This window comes from Bos grunniens, chromosome 18 (assembly GCF_055505025.1).
Source record: "Bos grunniens cultivar Pamir isolate PY7600 chromosome 18, Bosgru_T2T1.0, whole genome shotgun sequence".
Classification (NCBI taxonomy): domain Eukaryota; kingdom Metazoa; phylum Chordata; class Mammalia; order Artiodactyla; family Bovidae; genus Bos; species Bos grunniens.
Window position 1 is genome coordinate 61,882,661 of NC_141182.1, and position 17,362 is coordinate 61,900,022.

General features: G+C 42.4%; 1 protein-coding gene across 3 annotated transcripts; it reads left to right on the plus strand.

Annotated features, from left to right (window-relative positions):
* The first annotated feature begins 1,818 nt into the window (after nt 1–1,818).
* Nucleotides 1,819–7,125, plus strand: LOC147354574 (cationic amino acid transporter 3-like). 3 transcript variants are annotated; one of them, XM_086355155.1, is made up of 11 exons: nt 1,819–2,197; nt 2,714–2,872; nt 4,254–4,452; nt 4,655–4,744; nt 4,880–5,146; nt 5,314–5,453; nt 5,563–5,665; nt 5,866–6,062; nt 6,293–6,459; nt 6,717–6,825; nt 6,993–7,125. In XM_086355155.1, exons 1-11 carry the CDS (start codon nt 1,819–1,821, stop codon nt 7,112–7,114), a joined length of 1,932 nt encoding a protein of 643 aa, XP_086211281.1. In that variant the 3' UTR covers nt 7,115–7,125. The 3 variants fall into 3 exon arrangements, with proteins under 3 accessions (XP_086211281.1, XP_086211282.1, XP_086211283.1); XM_086355156.1 differs by having other exon boundaries at nt 4,901–5,146; XM_086355157.1 differs by having other exon boundaries at nt 4,254–4,427; nt 4,651–4,744; nt 4,901–5,146.
* Nucleotides 7,126–17,362: the final 10,237 nt, after the last annotated feature.

Consider the following 17,362-nt stretch of genomic DNA (forward strand, 5'->3'; position numbering starts at 1 on the left):
TCCAACTTTCAGGTATTGTGAATAATGCTGCTAAGGAACACAGGTGTACAAATATTTTCAATTCTTTGGAGCATATACACAAAGTAGCATTACTGGATCATATGGTAAATATATTTTTAATTTTTGAGGAACCACATACTGCATCCATAGCTGTTGCCCCGCTTTTACATTCCTACTCACAGTGCAGAAGGGCTCAGCAGCAGCATTTGAGCAAGAACAAAACACAGTCCAGAGAAGTATATGACTAGTTCAAGAGTGCTAGAGTGTTGGCAGAACCAAGATCTTATTCACAGTTTCCTGGCTTTTTGAATGCTTGCTCTTAACCATAATGTAAACTTGGACTTTGGAGTATCAGGGATGGAAGACCCATGGCAGTAACTCGTATTCACTGGGTCAGCCTAGCCCTGCAGAGCCATGTATGCAGGAGACATTTCATGTCCCAAAGCAGCAGGCAGCAGTCCTGTCATTTCTGATTCAGAATGAAGGCTAGTCCCCCCCCCCCCGCCTCACCACCCCCCCCCCAGGCAGTTGGGAGGCCACTGTAGTTTGATGCTTTGACTGAGCTGGGCTAGAGTGTGTGCCTCCTGTCACATGTCATCTCATTCTGCCCCAGGTCAGAGAACAAAGATGGAATGCAGTTTGTGAAAATCAGAAAAGGAGAGCTGATAGATCTCAATTTAAAAATCAGTATTCTTATCTGTTCAACTCATACCAATTAAGCACCCACAGTGCGCCAGCTGTGTTGAAAGCTTTTGCTCTGTAGGGGCAGAAGACTTGGCTTTCTAGATTTATTGACTGCTCTAATAATTCATTTGCCATAAAACAAATGAACAAATTTAGTTTGGTATGTACAGGAGCCCCGTAAAAAACGTGAAGGCTCAAGGACACTCAGGCAATTGAAGCTTATATGCCCCCCTGAGCTAAGGAGAAAGGAGTGGGGATCTGGAGCTTCAAATGGGAAGAAGAGAACCCACAGGAGAATGAGAAGAGCAAGTGCTTGAGAAACAAATGTTTGCTGCTCCAGGCAGGTAAGTCTTTCTGAGATAAAAAGTTCTCTCTGGCAATGGCTTTCTTCCTGACATAGATCTCCATAATCTACATTATTTTGAGCAGTTAAGGGAGAGGCAAGGAGATTCTCCTGAGTCTACTAGGTCTTAACTGTCTTCAGCTCAAAACAGTCAACCCGTCAAAGGGGCATATTTGGGGAGACATAAGGAAACGGCACGGAGAAGGCAATGGCACCCCACTCCAGTACTCTTGCCTGGAAAATCCCATGGATGGAGGAGCCTGGTAAGCTGCAGTCCATGGAATCGCTAAGAGTCGGACACGACTGAGCGACTTCACTTTCACTTTCACTTTTCAATCCACTTCATGTCACTTCCCTTCAAGCAAACTTTCCAGTAATTTTGAATCATATTAAGAGTCTTCTTTATGGGCTTTCCTGGTGACTCAAATGGTACAGAATCCACCTACAGTTCAAGAGACCCAGGTTCAATCCCTAGGTCAGGAAGATTCTCTGGAGGAGGGAATGGCCACCCACTCTAGTATTCTTGCCTGGAGAATCCCATGGACAGAGGAGCCTGGCGGGCTACAGTCCATGGGGTTGCAAAGAGGTGGACATGACTGACTGACTAACACTTTCATGTATGTTTGAGAAACCAAAGCTCAGAGATGGAAAACTTGCCCAAAAGTGTCCTTTACCACCTGCCCCTCATCACTTCTATTCTCCATAGAACTGGACTCCCATGGTCAAGGGTAGATGGACATTCTTAATGCCTTTTTGTCTTGTTTTCTCAGCAGATCATAGTGTCCTCAACTATGTCTTGGATACTATGTCAGAAAGTTCGCCAATTTGGTCAGAAGCTAGTCCGCAAGCGTCCACTGAAAACTATAGAGGAGTCTGAGAGACCTGTGTCTCATCTGAACATCTTAAACCTGGTGATCTTGGGTGTAAGCAGGATGTTGAAAGCTGGCGTGTACATCCTGATTGGTGCAGTGGCCAAATACATAGCTGGACCAGGAACCATCATTTCATTCTTGGTGGTTGCCCTCTTCTCTATGTTGTCTGCTTTCTGCTATGCTGAATTTGGGGCCCTGGTCCCGCTCTCTGGTTCTGTATATCTCTACAGCTATGTCACCATGGGTCAACTCTATGCCTTCATCATTGGCTGGAACCTTATACTTCGCTTAGTCACTGGTGAGATGATGGGCCAGCGAATGGTGTGGGGTGTAAGATTGGGAAACTATGTAGAAGGATTGGGTTCTCAGTCATTCATGAGCACTTTATTATTGAGCTTGTGGAGAGAAGTTTGTAATAGTGTCAGGAAAACCCCACAACTTCATTCTACTCAGTTTTATCCTGTTTCTTTAAATGATGGACCATGAACCCAGAAGGAAAGACAACATTCTCTCATCATATTGAAGTCTTTGCTCAGTTTTTACCTTACTGGGACTTTCCTTTACCACTTGACTTAAAATTTCCTCCCCATCCTAGCCCTCCCAATCTCACTTACTGCTTTTCTTTCTTGCATAAATTACATTGATCTCCTCCTAACATATTAAAACAGTTGATATTTTGGTGAATCATTTGGGTCTGTTCTCCCCAAGTCATGAAAAGAAACTCTTTGAGATCGGGTATTTCATCTGTGTTTTTACATCCCACAGCACAGCAATTTATATTTATCCATGAACATTCCTTCTTCCGCCACCATAGGAACTGCCTGTTTGGCCAGGGCCTTGAGCTACATCTTTGACAGCCTGATTGGGAACTACATCTCTCAGACATTACAGGGAATGCTCTCTCTGCATGTGCCCCACTTCCTGGCCACATATGTAGACTTTTTTGCTCTGGGCCTGGTTCTGCTGCTCACAGGTGAGACAGGGGTCAGTGGTAACATGGAAAATGTGGGGTGTGGAGGAGGAGTTGGGGGGGGTAAGCTTGGGGTGGAATAATGCTGGAGGATTAGAGCTGGAAACAAGGGTCTGCCATATGAGAGACAGGAAGGCAAGACCTAGACCATATTTCCCACCCATGGCACTACTGATATGCTGATTTCTTTGGTGTGGGGGTTATCCTGTGCATTTTTGTTGTTGTTCAGTCTCTAAGTTGTGTCTGACTCTTTGCAACCCCATGGACTACAGCACACCAGGCTTCCCTGTCCTTCACTATCTACCTCAGTTTGCTCAAACTCACACCCATTGAGTTATGGATGCCATCCAACCATTCATCTTCTGTCATCCCCTTCTCTTCTTGTCTTCAATTGTTTTCAGCATCAGGGTCTTTTCCAATGAGTAAGCTCTCCAGCCAAAGTATTGGAGCTTCAGCTTCAGTATCAGTCCTTCCAGTGAATATTCAGGACTGATTTCCATTAAAATTGACTGGATTGATCTCCTTGCTGTCCAAGGGACTCTCAAGAGTCTTCTCCAGCATCACAGTTTGAAAGCATCAATTTTTCGGTGCTCAGCTTTCTTTATGGTCCAACTCTCACATCATAGATGACTACTGGAAAAATCATAGCTTTGACTATCCAGACCTTTGTTGGCAAAATGATGTCTCTGCTTTTTAATATGCTGTCTAGGTTTGTCATAGCTTTTCTTCCAAGGAGCAAGCATCTTTTAATTTTGTGGCTGCAATCATCATCCACAATGATTTTGGAGCTCAAGCATTTTAGTTTTTTGTTAAAATCATTCTCGAGTGTTGAGTTACTTCCCCGGCCTTTGCTCACTAGATACCTGTGATGTCCAAGGTCCAAACTGTGATAAATGGAATTTCTCCAGACAATGCTGATATCCCTTGGTGAATCAAATTACCCCCAGCTGAGAATCATTTACTTAGACTGACAAGTTTTCCTCTGTACTGAGACCAAAGTTTTTTTTTAAGTGAGAAAATTCACATAGCATAAAATTAAGCATTTTATTTTTCCTAGTTTATTGAGATATAATTAGCATACACAATTGTAGAAGTTTAAGGTGTTAGATGTGTATATTGTGAGACGGTTGCCACAATAATTAACCATCTTAAAGTGTACACTCAATGACATTTAGTACATTCACAATGTTGTGCAACTATCACCTCCATCTACTTCCGAACATGTTCATAATCCCAAAAGGAAAAACTGCTCCCTATACCCACTGAGCAGTCAATGTCTGTGTATTCACCACCTACAACCCACAGCCCTGGGAAATGATCTGTCTGCTTTCTGTGTCTTCTAATTTAATTATTTTGGATGTCTCCTATTTCATCTTTCCCACAGGTCTACAGGTTCTTGGAGCTCATGAGTCAATCCTGGTTACCAAAGTGTCTGTAGGAGTCAACCTTTTGGTTTTCATCTTCATCATCATCATTGGCTTCATTAAAGGGGACCTGCACAATTGGAAGCTCACGGAACAGGACTACACATTGGCCACAACTGGATCCAGATCTGGATCCAGAGATGTCTATGGCTTAGGGGGGTAATATAGGCCATAACATATGAGTAGAGGGTGTGCAGAGCTGGGAATATAGTGGGAACAAAAGAAACCTGGGCTGATGGACCCAGGTAGCAGGGTCCCTGGAGCCCAGAACCTGTGTGTGGTATGATGGAAGGAGTCCAGTAGAAATGGCTGAACTCACTCACCTCCCCCATGTTCTTCCTCATTCCTTCTCTCACCATAGGTTGGGCTTTCTGGGATCTGGAGGGTTTGCACCTTTTGGCTTTGAAGGAATTCTCCAGGGAGCAGCTACATGTTTCTACACTTTTTTTTGGTGTTGATGGCATTGTCATTAAAGGTAACATGGTCATCATGTGTCCCAACCAGGCTATGGGTACAGACTGGGCTGCCCTTGGGCACAGGAGTTGGGAGGTTGAGCTGCTTTTGATGGTACAAGAAAGAGAGGGAGTTTTGCTTTTGTTTTTCTAAGCCAGTACTCCACCACTGTTGCAGGGAAAGAAGCTGTAAATCCTCAACGTGCCATCCCCTTGAGCATCATGATCTCACTCTTGATCTGCTTTTTGGTGTATTTTGGTGTCTCAGTGGCACTCACCCTCATGGTGCCCTACTACCAGATTCAGCCTGAAAACCCTTTGCCACAGGCTCATCTCAATGCTTGGTGGGTCCCCGCCAAATATGTCGTGGCCGTTGGCACCCTCTGTACTCTTACATCCAGGTCAGTGTCATGGTTTTCTCCCTGTCTACTGTCAGATGCTTGGCTGTCTCAACCCTTAGGAATAAGACACAAGAAGGGAAGACATCTTATTCCTTGTAGACGAGAGGGCAGAAACCCAGTCTGTCCTGCTTCTCCACGTCCTTAGATAGTTCCATCTTCTCTTCCAGACTCCATACTGCCGTGTTCAGAATATCTCCTTTGATCTACACAATGGCAGAGGACAGACTCCTTTTCCGGGGACTTACCCGGATCTTTGTCTGCACAGGCACCCCCATCATGGCCATCATGTCTGCTGGAAATCTTACAGGTAAAAAATAAAAAATATCAAACCGATTCCTTTGACCAATTTCTTAACTTAAATATTTCTGGTGGTTTCTCACTCTCTCTCTTTCCCCCTTGTTGTGCCCTCCTTCTAGCAATCATGGCATTACTCTTCGACTTGACTGACCTTGTGTTCCTTGTGTCAATTGGGACCCTCCTTGCTTACTCGCTGGTGGCTTTTTCTGTCCTTGTCCTCAGGTAAGACCCCACTACCCCTTGACGTGGGGCCTTGGACTCTTGAAGATTAGTGTCGAGGTAATCATCTTCTGCCTTCATTCTGCCTTCTAAAAATCTTGCTCTGCTTAAGGCAGGAAAGAAGATGGATTGTTGGATCCAACATCTACATGGTGTTGGGTGAGCAGTGACTGCTAAGTATTGCCTTAATATCTCTAATTCAGGTACCAGCCAGACCAGAATTTAAGCAAGAATGAGAAAACAGAGGAGAAAATGGATATGCACGACCTTGATGAAATTACTTTGGAATCTGTACCTGAAGCTGGAATCTTGAACATTCTGAAGAGTCTGTGGTTCCCTACCAGCACCAGCCCCACCCAGAAATCTAGCCAGATTGTCTATGGATGTGCTTCCCTGCTTGGTGAGCATTGGGATTTCTCTTTTGGTAGTATTCTGAAATTGAGAGAATGGGGTGTAAATGTGTGTGTGTGGTTTTTTTGTTTTGTTTGTTTGTTTGTTTTTTGTTGTTAAGAAGTAATAAAGATATGATGCCCTTCTTGATTTGGGCAGCCTGGGGAGGGGTGTGACCCAAGGTCCTGATGTCTTTGACTTCTGAGTCCAGCCTGTTCTCCTTCACCTTGACTCCTGCAGTTCTCCTGCTGACCATCCTGAGCCTGATCCTGGCCCAGTGGCCCAGGCAGGTGTTCTCTGGAGACCCCATGCTCACGACAGTGGCTGTGCTGCTGCTGCTGCTCATCATTGGGGTCACGGTCATCATCTGGAGGCAGCCCCAGCACCCATCCCCTCTTATGTTCAGGGTAGGTGACCTTATGTGCCCAAACTGTCCACCTTTACTGAATGAGCCTGCATGCTTCATGGCCTAAACACCCTTTGCTGGACCAGGGAAGAAGGGGAGTTGCTAAAAGCAATGGACCCTTCCCTGATCCACACTCAGTGCTTTACATATACAACCTCAGTAGGTGCTGAACACACAGCCTCAACACTGGAATCTTCCTGCCCACAGGAGAGTAGGGTCTCCTTTCAGATGTCAGGGATGAACTGACTCTGCCCACAGGTCCCTGCTCTGCCTGTCCTTCCACTGGTGAACATCTTTGTGAACATTTACCTGATGATGCAGATGACCTCTAGGACCTGGGCCATATTTGGCATCTGGATGGCTACTGGTAAGTGACTTTCTGGGATAAAGAAAATATTTGAGTGACAAACCCAATCCTCTTCCTACTGCCTCTTCCCCTAAACTGTGTCAGATGCCATAATAGGAGGCCTACTGAGAATTTGTAAGTGATGAGAACACCGACTTTCCCTTCTCATCATCTCATCTCCCTACTAGGATCTGTCATATACTTTGGATATGGGATTCGACACAGCATGGAGGAGAACAATGAGCAACAGCCACCAGCCTCCATCTCTCAGACTCTTGATGAAAACATCCCAGGTGCTGAGTCAGCTTAACCACAGGAAATAGATGCTGTGTGGAATCTCTCCATGCACTGGAGGTACCTTCTGGTTCAAGGGGCACTGTGAGCCTCTATGGAATTTGAAGGTGGGAGGCATTTAGAGCCTGGTATTCATTGCCAGCAGACAAAATGATTTTTATGCTGTATAACTGTTATTGTTCAAATTATGCTATATATACAGAAAAGTACATGCTTCATAAGCTTGCTCCTTGGAAGAAAAGCTATGACAACTCAGACAGTGTATTTAAAAGCAGAGACATCTTTTGCCAACAAAGGTCCATATAGTCAAAGCTATGATTTTTCCAGTAGTCATGTACGGATGTGACATTTGGACCATAAAGAAGACTGAGAGCCAAAGAATTGATGCTTTCAAACTGTGATGCTGGAGAAGACTCTTGAATGTCCCTTGGACAGCAAGGAGATCTAACCAATCAATCCTAAAGAAAACCAACCCTGAATATTCATTGTGAGGACTGATGCTGAAGTTGAAGCTCCAATATTTTGGCCACCTGATGCAAGGAACTGACTTATTGGAAAATACCCTGACACTGGGGAAGATTGAGGGAAAGAGAAGGGGGTGACAGAGGATGAAGTATTTGGATGGCACCACTGACTCAGTGGTCATTAGGTTTAGCAAACTGAGGGAGATAGTGAAAGATGGAAGCCTGGCATGCTGTAGTCCACGGGGTCACAAGGAGTTGGACATGACTGAGAAACAGAATAACAACAACATAAGTGTGCAGCGAGATGAATTTTCCCAAAGAAATTACAACAGTGTAACTAGCAACCAGAGGAAGAAATAAAATATTAACCTGGCACATGAGAAACAACTTTCTGTGTCTATTTCCAATGAAAACACAGAGTTTGCCAGTTTTGGATGGAAACTTAGGCAACTGTATATTATGTTAAGAGTTGCACTTTAAATATTAGGACACAAATATTCTGGAAGCTCCTGGATGCTGGCATAAGTCCTTTTGAAAGAGGTCGCCATTACCACCATTACCCCTACAATAGTTTGCCCTCAGGCCAAACTACAGGGAAGGAACACAGCCCCACCCATAAGCAGAAAATTGGATGAAAGATTTCCTGAGCATGGCATTCCCCACCAGAGCAAGACCCAGTTTTCCCATAGCCAGTACCTCCCATCAGGAAGCTTCCACAAGCCTGCTATCTTCATCCATCCATCAAAGGACAGACAGAATGAAATTCACAATCACAGGAAACTAACCAAGCTGATCACATGGACAACAGCCTTGACTAACTCAGTGAAACTATGAGACCTGCCACGTAGGGCCACCAAGACAGATGGGTTGTCATGGAGAATTCTGAAAAATGTGGTCCACTGGAGAAGGGAATGGTGAACCACTGTAGCATTCCTGCCTTGAGAACCCCATGAACAGTATGAAAAGGCAAAATGATATGACACTGAAAGATGAAATCTCCAGGTCAGTAGGTGCCCATATGCTACTGGAGAAGAGCAGAGAAATAATTCCAGAAAGAATGAAGAGGCTGAACCAAAGCAAAAACAACATCCAGTTGTGGATGTGACTGGTGGTGAAAGTAAAGTCTGATGCTATAATAAGAACAATATTACATAGTAATCTGGAATTTTAGGTCCATGAATCAAGGTAAGTTGGATGTGGTCAAACAGGAGATGGCAACATCAACATTTTAGGAATCAGTGAACTAAAATGGACTGGAATGGGTGGATTTAATTCAGATGACTATTATATCTACTACTGTGGGCAAGAATCTCTTAGAAGAAATGGAGTAGCCCGCATAGTCAACAAAAGAGTCTGAAATGCAGTACTTGGGTACAATCTCAAAAACAACAGAATGATCTGTCTGTTTCCAAAGCAAACTCTTCAATATCATGGCAATCCAAGTCTATGCCCTAATCACTAATGCTGTAGAAGCTGAAGTTGAATGGTTTTATGAAGACCTGCAAGATCTTCTAGAACTAGAACTAACACCAAATAAAAGATGTCCTCTTCATCGTAGAGAACTGGATACAAAGTAGGAAGTCAAGAGATAACCTGGAGTAATAAGCAAGTTTGGTCTTGGAGTACAAAATGAAGCAGGGCAAAGGTTAACAGAGTTTGCCAAGACAATGCACTGTTCATAGAAAACATCCACTCTCAACAACACAAGAATGACTCTACTCATGGACATATCCAAATGGTCAATACCAAAATCAGACTGATTATATTCCTTGGAGTCAAAGATGGAGAAGCTCTATACAGTCAGCAAAAACAAGACTGGGAACTGACTATGGCTCAGATCATGAACTCTTAATTGCAAAATTCAGACTTAAATTGAAGAAAGTAGGGAAAACCACTAGGCCATTCAGGTATGACCTAAATCAAATCCCTTACAATTATACAGTGGAAGTGACAAAAGATTCAAGGGTTTAGATCTGATAGACAGAGTGCCTGATGAACTATGGACGGAGGTTCATGACACTGTACAGGAGGCAGTGATCAAGACCATCCCCAAGGAAAAGAAATGGAAAAAGGCAAAATGGTTATCTGAGGAAGGCTTACAAAGAGTTGAGAAAAGAAGAGAAGTGAAAGGCAAAGGAGAAAAGGAAATATATACCCATTGAATTCAGAGTTCCAAAGAATAACAGAGAAATAAGAAAGCCTTCCCCAGTGATCAATGCAAAAAAAGAAAGAAAAATAGAGGAAGACAATAGAATGGGAAAGACTAAAGATCTCTTCAAAAAACATAGAGATACCAAGGGAATATTTCATGCAAAGATGGGCACATTAAAGTACAGAAACAGTATGGACCTAACAGAAGCAGAAGGTAGAAGAAGAGGTGGCAAGAATACACAGAACTATACAAAACAGAGTTCTTAATGACCCCAGATAACCACGATGGTATGATCACTCACCTAGAGCCAGACATCCTGGAGTGTGAAGTCAAGTGGGCCTTAGGAAGCATCACTACAAACAAAGCTAGTGGAGATGATGGAATTCCAGTTGAGCTATTTCAAATCTTAAAAGATGATGCCGTGAAAGTGCTGCACTCAATATGCCAGAAAATTTGGAAAATTCAGCAGTGGCCATAGGACTGGAAAATGTCAGTTTTCATTCCAATCCCAAAGAAAGGCAATGCCAAAGAATATTCAAACTACTGCACAATTGCACTCATTTCACATGCTAGCAAAGTAATGTTCAAAATTCTCCAAGCCAGGCTTCAACAGTACATGAACCAAGAAGTCTCAGATGTTCCACCTGGATTTAGAAAAGGCAGAGGAACCAGAGAGCGAATTGCCAACATCTGTTGGATCATAGAAAAAGCAAGAGAATTCCAGAATAACATCTACTTCTGCTTCATTGATTATGCTAAAACCTTTGACTGTGGATCACAACAAACTGGAAAATTCTTAAAGAGATGGAAATATCAGACCACCTTACCTGCCTCCTGAAAAACCTGGACGCAGGTCGAGAAGCAACTGTTAGAACCGGACATGAAACACTGGACTGGTTCCAAATTGGGAAAGGAGTATGTCAAGGCTGTATACTGTCACCCTACTTATTTAACTTTTATGCAGCGTACATCATGCAAAATGCCAGGCTGGATGAAGCACAAACCAGAATCAAGATTGCCTGGAGAAATATCAGTAACCTCAGATGTACAGATGACACCACCCTTATGGCAGAAAGTGAAGAAGAACTAAAGAGCTCTTGATGAAGGCAAAAGAGGAGACTGGAAAAGCTGGCTTAAAGTCAACATTCAACAAATGAAGATTATGGCATCTGGGCCCATAACTTCATGGCAAATAGATGGGGAAACAATGGAAACGGTGATAGACTTTATTTTCTTGGGCTCCAAAATCACTGCAGGTTGTGACTGCAGCCATGAAATTAAAAGACACTTGCTCCTTGTAAGAAAAGCTATGACAAACCTAGACCACATATTATAAAGCAGAGATGTTACTTTGCTGACAAAGATCCATACAGTCAAAGCTATGGTTTTTCCAGTAGTCATGTTTGGATGTGAGAGTTGGACCACAAAGAAGGCTGAGCACTGAAGAATTGATGCTTTTGAACTGTGGTGTTGGAGAAGACTCTTGAGCGTCCCTTGGACAGCAAGGAGATCAAACCAGTCAATCCTAAAGGAAGTCAACCCTGAATATTTAATGGAAGGACTTATGCTGAAATTGAAGCTCTGATACTTTGGCCACCTGATGTGAACAATCAAGTCATTGGAAAAGACTCTGATGCTGGAAAAGACTGAAGGCAAGAGGAAAAGGTGGCAGCAGAGGATAAGATGGCTGGATGGCATCACTGACTCAATGGACATGAGTTTGAGCAAACTCTGGGAGATAGCGAGGGACTGGGAAGCCTGGCGAGCTGCAGTCCATGGGGTTGCAAAAAATCAGACATGACTGAGCGACTGAACAACAACATGTTGGAAATAAAAGAAAGGGAACAGACACATTGTGCAAACAGTAGCACAATGAAAGAAAGCTAGGGTATATTAATATCAAAGTAGATTTTGAGAAAAAGAGAATAATAACAGACAAAGTGGATCAGTTCATAATGATAAAGAGAAATGATCATTTTAATTCTTTTCTCCAAGAATTGAGATATCATTTAAGAAGACATAAATGATTACTTTTCCATCAAAGACCCTTCAGTTCAGTTCAGTTGCTCAGTTGTGTCCAACTCTTTGTGACGCATGGACTGCAGCATGCCAGGCCTCCCTGTCCATCACCAACTCCAGGAGCTTACTCAAACCCATGTCTATCGAGTCAGTGATGCCATCCGACCATCTCATCCTCTGTCATCCCCTTCTCCTCCTGCCTTTGATCTTTCCCAGCATAAGAGTGTTTTTCATTGAGTCACCTCTTGGCATCAGGTGGCCAAAATATTGGAGTTTCAGCTTCAGCATCAGTCCTTCCAATGAACACCCAGGACTGATCTCCTTTAGGATGGACTGGTTGGATCTCCTTGCAGTCCAAGGGACTCTCAAGAGTCTTCTCCAACACCACAATTCAAAAGCATCAATTTTGAAAGTATCAATTTAAAGACCCTTAGAATTACATGATAGAGTTGATGAGGAAAAGTTCTTAATTGAAACAAACAAACAGAACACCTGCATTGCTGTCAAAGGGGAATAAGATGAAAAGTAATGGTTGATTGATAAATGGTTACAGTTGAGTGGAACTAAAACAAAGTTAAGTTGCAGAGACAAGATTAAAAAGTTATTGCTTCAGAACAGAATGATTGAAATGGAGATTATGGACCTTGAAGATGTTGGTAATAATGAGTTATAAGGCTCTTTCTTAGGAACAACAATGGAAATAGACTGAAGGAGCTATGGCAGTCAAGGAACTGGATAGCAAAATTATTAGGTGAATTAAAAAGTAGACGGAGGAGGATTAACAGAATTAGAAATATCACTAACTTCCAAGTTCTACTGAAATTACTGGCTTAGGAAACAATTAGTGGAGACTGAAACTATCAGGTGAAACTTTGATGAAAAGATTGACATCACTTGGTTATTATTCCTCCCTTACTGCTGGGGGCCAACCAGATATCACGTGCTTCCCAGTGTGCTGTAACAGACAACACAGAACACTGCCCATAGTTTCGATAAAAAGTTGAATTAGAACATAACCAAGCCTCTAGATCAAATGCTAATTTACAGCAGACATGAGGGATAGATTCCAATTTCAACTGAAAATGCAATCAGCCAAACCCAGAATGTGGGTAATTCTCCAGGGGGAAAAAAAAAAAGCACACTTTTTGTAATAATTAAATGATATGACCCTATAGGCAGGCCTCAGAGATATTGCCGGTTTGATTTCAGACCACCACAGTAAAGACAATTGGAAATAAGGACAGTCACACAACTTTTTGGTTTCCCAGTGCATGTAAACATATGTTCACACTACACTTCAGGGTATTCAGTATACTGTCTTTTAAAAAAATGTACATACTTTAAAAGTACTTTATTGCTAAAAATGCGAATTATCATCTGTAACCCATGGTTGTCACAAACTTTCAACTTGCAAAATTGCAGCATCTGTGAGGCACAATAAAATGACATATGCCTGTACATGTGTATGTATGTATGTATATTTAAATATGTATGTGTATCATTAATACACATAAAATACGTACATATGATATATGTATTAAAATATGTGTGTTTAGGTCCATTGTTGATCTAAATATAGGCTATCTAACTGTCTTGTAATTTAATCTAAGATCATCTTGGTATAAAGAGTATGGGCTTCCCAGATGGCTCAGATGGTGAAGAATCTGCCAGCAATGCAGGAGACCCAATTGCATCCCTGAATTGGGAAGATACCCTGGAGAAAGAATTAGAAACCCACTCCAATATTTTTGCCTGGAGAATCTCATGGGCAGAGGAGCCTGACAAGCTACGTCCATGGGGTCGCAATGAGTCGGACACAACTGAGCAACTAACACACACAAGGAGTATAGTCATATTCTATATGACTTAGGATCCATCCTGATGACCTCATAGAATCTTCATTATCTCTTTAAGGCCCTACCCCTGAAAGGTTGTTGCTGAACCATGGAAGATGCCGGGAATTTTGGTCTCCAGAGGAGAGGAATTCCATCAGAGGCAAGTGACAAGGCTTGATAGCTCACGGCTTTTGTGTAATCAAGTTTTATTAAAGTATAAAAGAGATAGACAAAGCTTCTGACATACATATCAGAAGGGAGCAGAAAGAGTGCCCCCTGCTAGTCTTTAGCAGGAAGTTATATTGCTACTAGCAGACTGCTAATTAGAGCAATAAAATGTCTCAAAACTCAGAAAGTGGCACCATGTCCCTCACCCACAACACGCATTCTGAGATAACGTTGGCACAATGTGAGTCATCCTGGGCCATAAAACGATTGACATGAATCTTGAAGAAAGGCAGGTTTGCAAGCAAATATATAGTTTTATTAACATTGGTTAGGAGAACAATTGTATGAGTGAAACATACTGGTTTGTTGAGCCATTATCGGTTCTGAGTTTTACGGAACCAACTTGAAGAAAAAGTTTAAGGTAAATACATAGTTCATTAACATAGCTTAAGAAAAATATTTCCATAAGAAAAACGCATTGGTTAGCTCAAGGTTTGAGAAAAGTTAAGTTCAGGTAGAATCAGGTGTTGTCATGGCAACACAGAGTTTTAAAAGAAACCTCCTTTTAAATTTGTATAGGGAGGGGGGAAAGAATATCTGACACTTGTAGTGTGTTTCCTCCTGCCACTTAAGAGAGAGATTAAAAAATGTCTGACACTTTCAACCTATTTCCTATGTTTGGAGATCCCTGGCCTTCCTGCCTCTTACCTTCTCACCACCAAATAGAGTCATATTCCAAGGTCCTAGGGTTTAGTACTTCAATATATGAATTTGAAAGTGGGGAGATACATTCACTCCCATCACACTTTTGACTACCTAAAACCATCACACTTTTGACTACCTAAAACAGTGTCTGGAATACCATAAGTGCTCAGTTATATTTGATAAGCTACATAACAAAAGAATCACACATACATGTAATAATTTACATGACCCAAGATGGGGAAGTTCATTTACCAAAAATTATTAAAGGGAAACAACAGTATTTGATTGGGAAAAATAGTATTGTTAAACTACTTGGAGTGGAAAATTAGATTTTAATACCATGTCTGTGACAGGGCTTCCCTGGTGGCTCAACAGTAAAGAATCTGCCTGTCAATGCAAGAAATGTGGGTTTGACCCCTGGGTTGGGAAGATCCCCTGGAGGGGGAAATGGCAACCCACTCCAATATTATTGCCTGGAGAATCCCATGGACATTGGACTCTGGTGGGCTACAGTCCACGGGGTCGCAAAAGAGTCAGACATGACTTAGTGACTAAGTAACAGCAGACTATCACTAAAGCACCGGCAGTGATAAGCCCACACAATGCAGCTACAGAGTGCACGACAGCTAGAGAGCAGCCCCACTCACTGCAGCTGGAGAAAGACAGCGCACAGCAACAAAGTCCTAGTGCAACCAAAAACAAATCAGTTAACTACTGGGAAGTGTCGGGAGCCGCGTTAGGCATTACTGACAAAATGGAGGCACCGTCCCCAGCCCCCTCTCCTAATTCCGCAGGCATGGATCCCGGGATGAAAGAGTTAGGCCTTGTAATTCTGACTTGTCTTTTCCTCTCCTCGGCTGAGTTGACTGAAAAGGAATATTAAGGTGCTTATTGGTCTTGAGAGGAGCATGAGAAGGCACAAAGCCTTCTGAAGCATTGCTCAGAAAATAATTCATAAAGTTAATCATTGGCATTTGTTCAGGGACTTTTACAAAAGAGTGTTCCAGGATGAGCACATAGGCCGTAGCTTGAGGCCATGGGAGGGATTGATATCTGAAGCCTATTTGTGAGGAGAAAGTATATGGCAAAGGCCTTTACTGAATTTAGGGCTTAGAAATAATTAAAACAGTTAGAAGTTAAAGACTTAAGGAATGTTGTAAAGTTAGCATATTTTGCTATAGCTTATAGAAGTTAGGAATTTTTAGAGACACTATAGCTAGAAGCCTTTTTAAGAGATGGTGAGCTCAGGACGTTAGGGGCAAACAGGATTTAGGAAGATAAGTAGTAAACTGAGGAATGTAGCATGAGTTACAATGTAATCACAAGTTAACTATAGGACACATTAGAGGAGGTAGATAGTAGATGATAAGGCTGATTCCCAGAGAATCACTGAAGCAGAAACTCTGCTTGAAGAGCAACAATGATTTATGGAGATAATAAATCTGGGAGAGGGGGAACTGAAAATGTCAAACCTCTGGTCTAATGCTTTTGTAAAAGTATTTCTTATGGAGACATTTCCAGCCTCAAGTGAGAAGAAGCCTGAAGGGCTGCCTCCACTACTCAGACAGTGTGGTCCAGACACCTTATTTCATCTGGAAATATGTACAATTCAGGTTGTTTCTCTACAAAGATTTTTTTAGGTGGGGGGAGAAAAATCTTGTTTATTTTCCTTTAATTGGTCTACTTGTGAGAGTGCATGTTTTTTTAAGAAACATTTTATTTTAGAATAATTTTAGATTGTCAGGAAAAAAAAAAGTATAAAAGAGAATCTTAAACTTGGAATAAACAGGCAGTCCATAGAAAAATGAGAGGTTGTCTCATTAGCCGACACCATCATCTCTTCAGGTTGAATCCCTGGTTGCTGGAGTTGGACTCTGGCAGGGAAGGAGGAAGATTGTGAGCTGGGTCCCCTAGTTTTACACTGTTTCTACTTCGGTGTCCTTACTGATCAATGAGTTCAACTGTCCAGAGAAATAATCAAGAAACACGATAGAAATGGGAAAGTTTCATTTTACCCAAACTTCAGAGTCCCTTGGACTGCAAGGAGATCCAACCAGTCCATCCTAAAGGAAATCAGTCCTGAATATTCATTGGAAGGACTGATGCTGAAGCTGAAACTCCAATACTTCGGCCACCTGATGCAAAGAGCTAACTCATTTGAAAAGACCCTGATGCTGTGAAAGATTGAAGGCGGGAGGAGAAGGGGACAACAGAGGATGAGATGGTTGGATGGCATCACAGACTCAATGGACATGAGTTTGAGTAAACTCCAGGAGTTGGTGATGGACAGGGAGGCCTGGTGTGCTGCAGTCCATGGGGTTGCAAAGAGTCAGACATGACTGAACGACTGAACTGAGCTGAACTGAGGGCTATAGCTTGAGGTCACCCTCTCAGCTCTGGGGAACTGCTCCACTGAAGCACAGTCTTATACCTCATCCAAAAAAGCACATACATCAACACAACAGGATGTATTCCTTCAAGGTTTAAAAAGAGACAGACTTAGTGCTTAGACAGTGAGACAGCAGGACACTGGTGTCTGGGAAGGGAACCTTATCTTCCAGGGAGTGTTAACATGGATGCCATGAGAAGGGGGTTATTCATTCTTTTCTTCAAAACAGATGTTCTTTACCTCAGGGTTAAAGCAGATGTGCTGTGAGGGTTGGACAGACTGTCTTAGCTCACACGCAGTGCAGCCTGAACCATGGATAAGCCAAAATGACTTCCCCATTCCTCAATATGTGAACATCTTCTCCATCACAGGACATAAAAATCTTAGAACTTTACAATCCAGCAATTACACCTTTGAGGACATACCCAGAAGAATTGAAATACCACTGGGGAAGAGATACTTCTACATCCTTGTTCTTAGCAGCATTATTCAAAATAGTTAAAGCATGAAAGCCACCCAAGTACCCACTGAT

Bases quoted from the DNA above. Each gene is read 5' to 3' on its own strand.
- LOC147354574 (XM_086355155.1), top strand. From the start codon at position 1,819: ATGTCTTGGATACTATGTCAGAAAGTTCGCCAATTTGGTCAGAAGCTA. The intron at 5,454-5,562 runs GTAAAAAATAAA...CCCTCCTTCTAG, and splicing joins GTCTGCTGGAAATCTTACAG to CAATCATGGCATTACTCTTC. The intron at 6,460-6,716 runs GTAGGTGACCTT...CTCTGCCCACAG, and splicing joins CATCCCCTCTTATGTTCAGG to GTCCCTGCTCTGCCTGTCCT.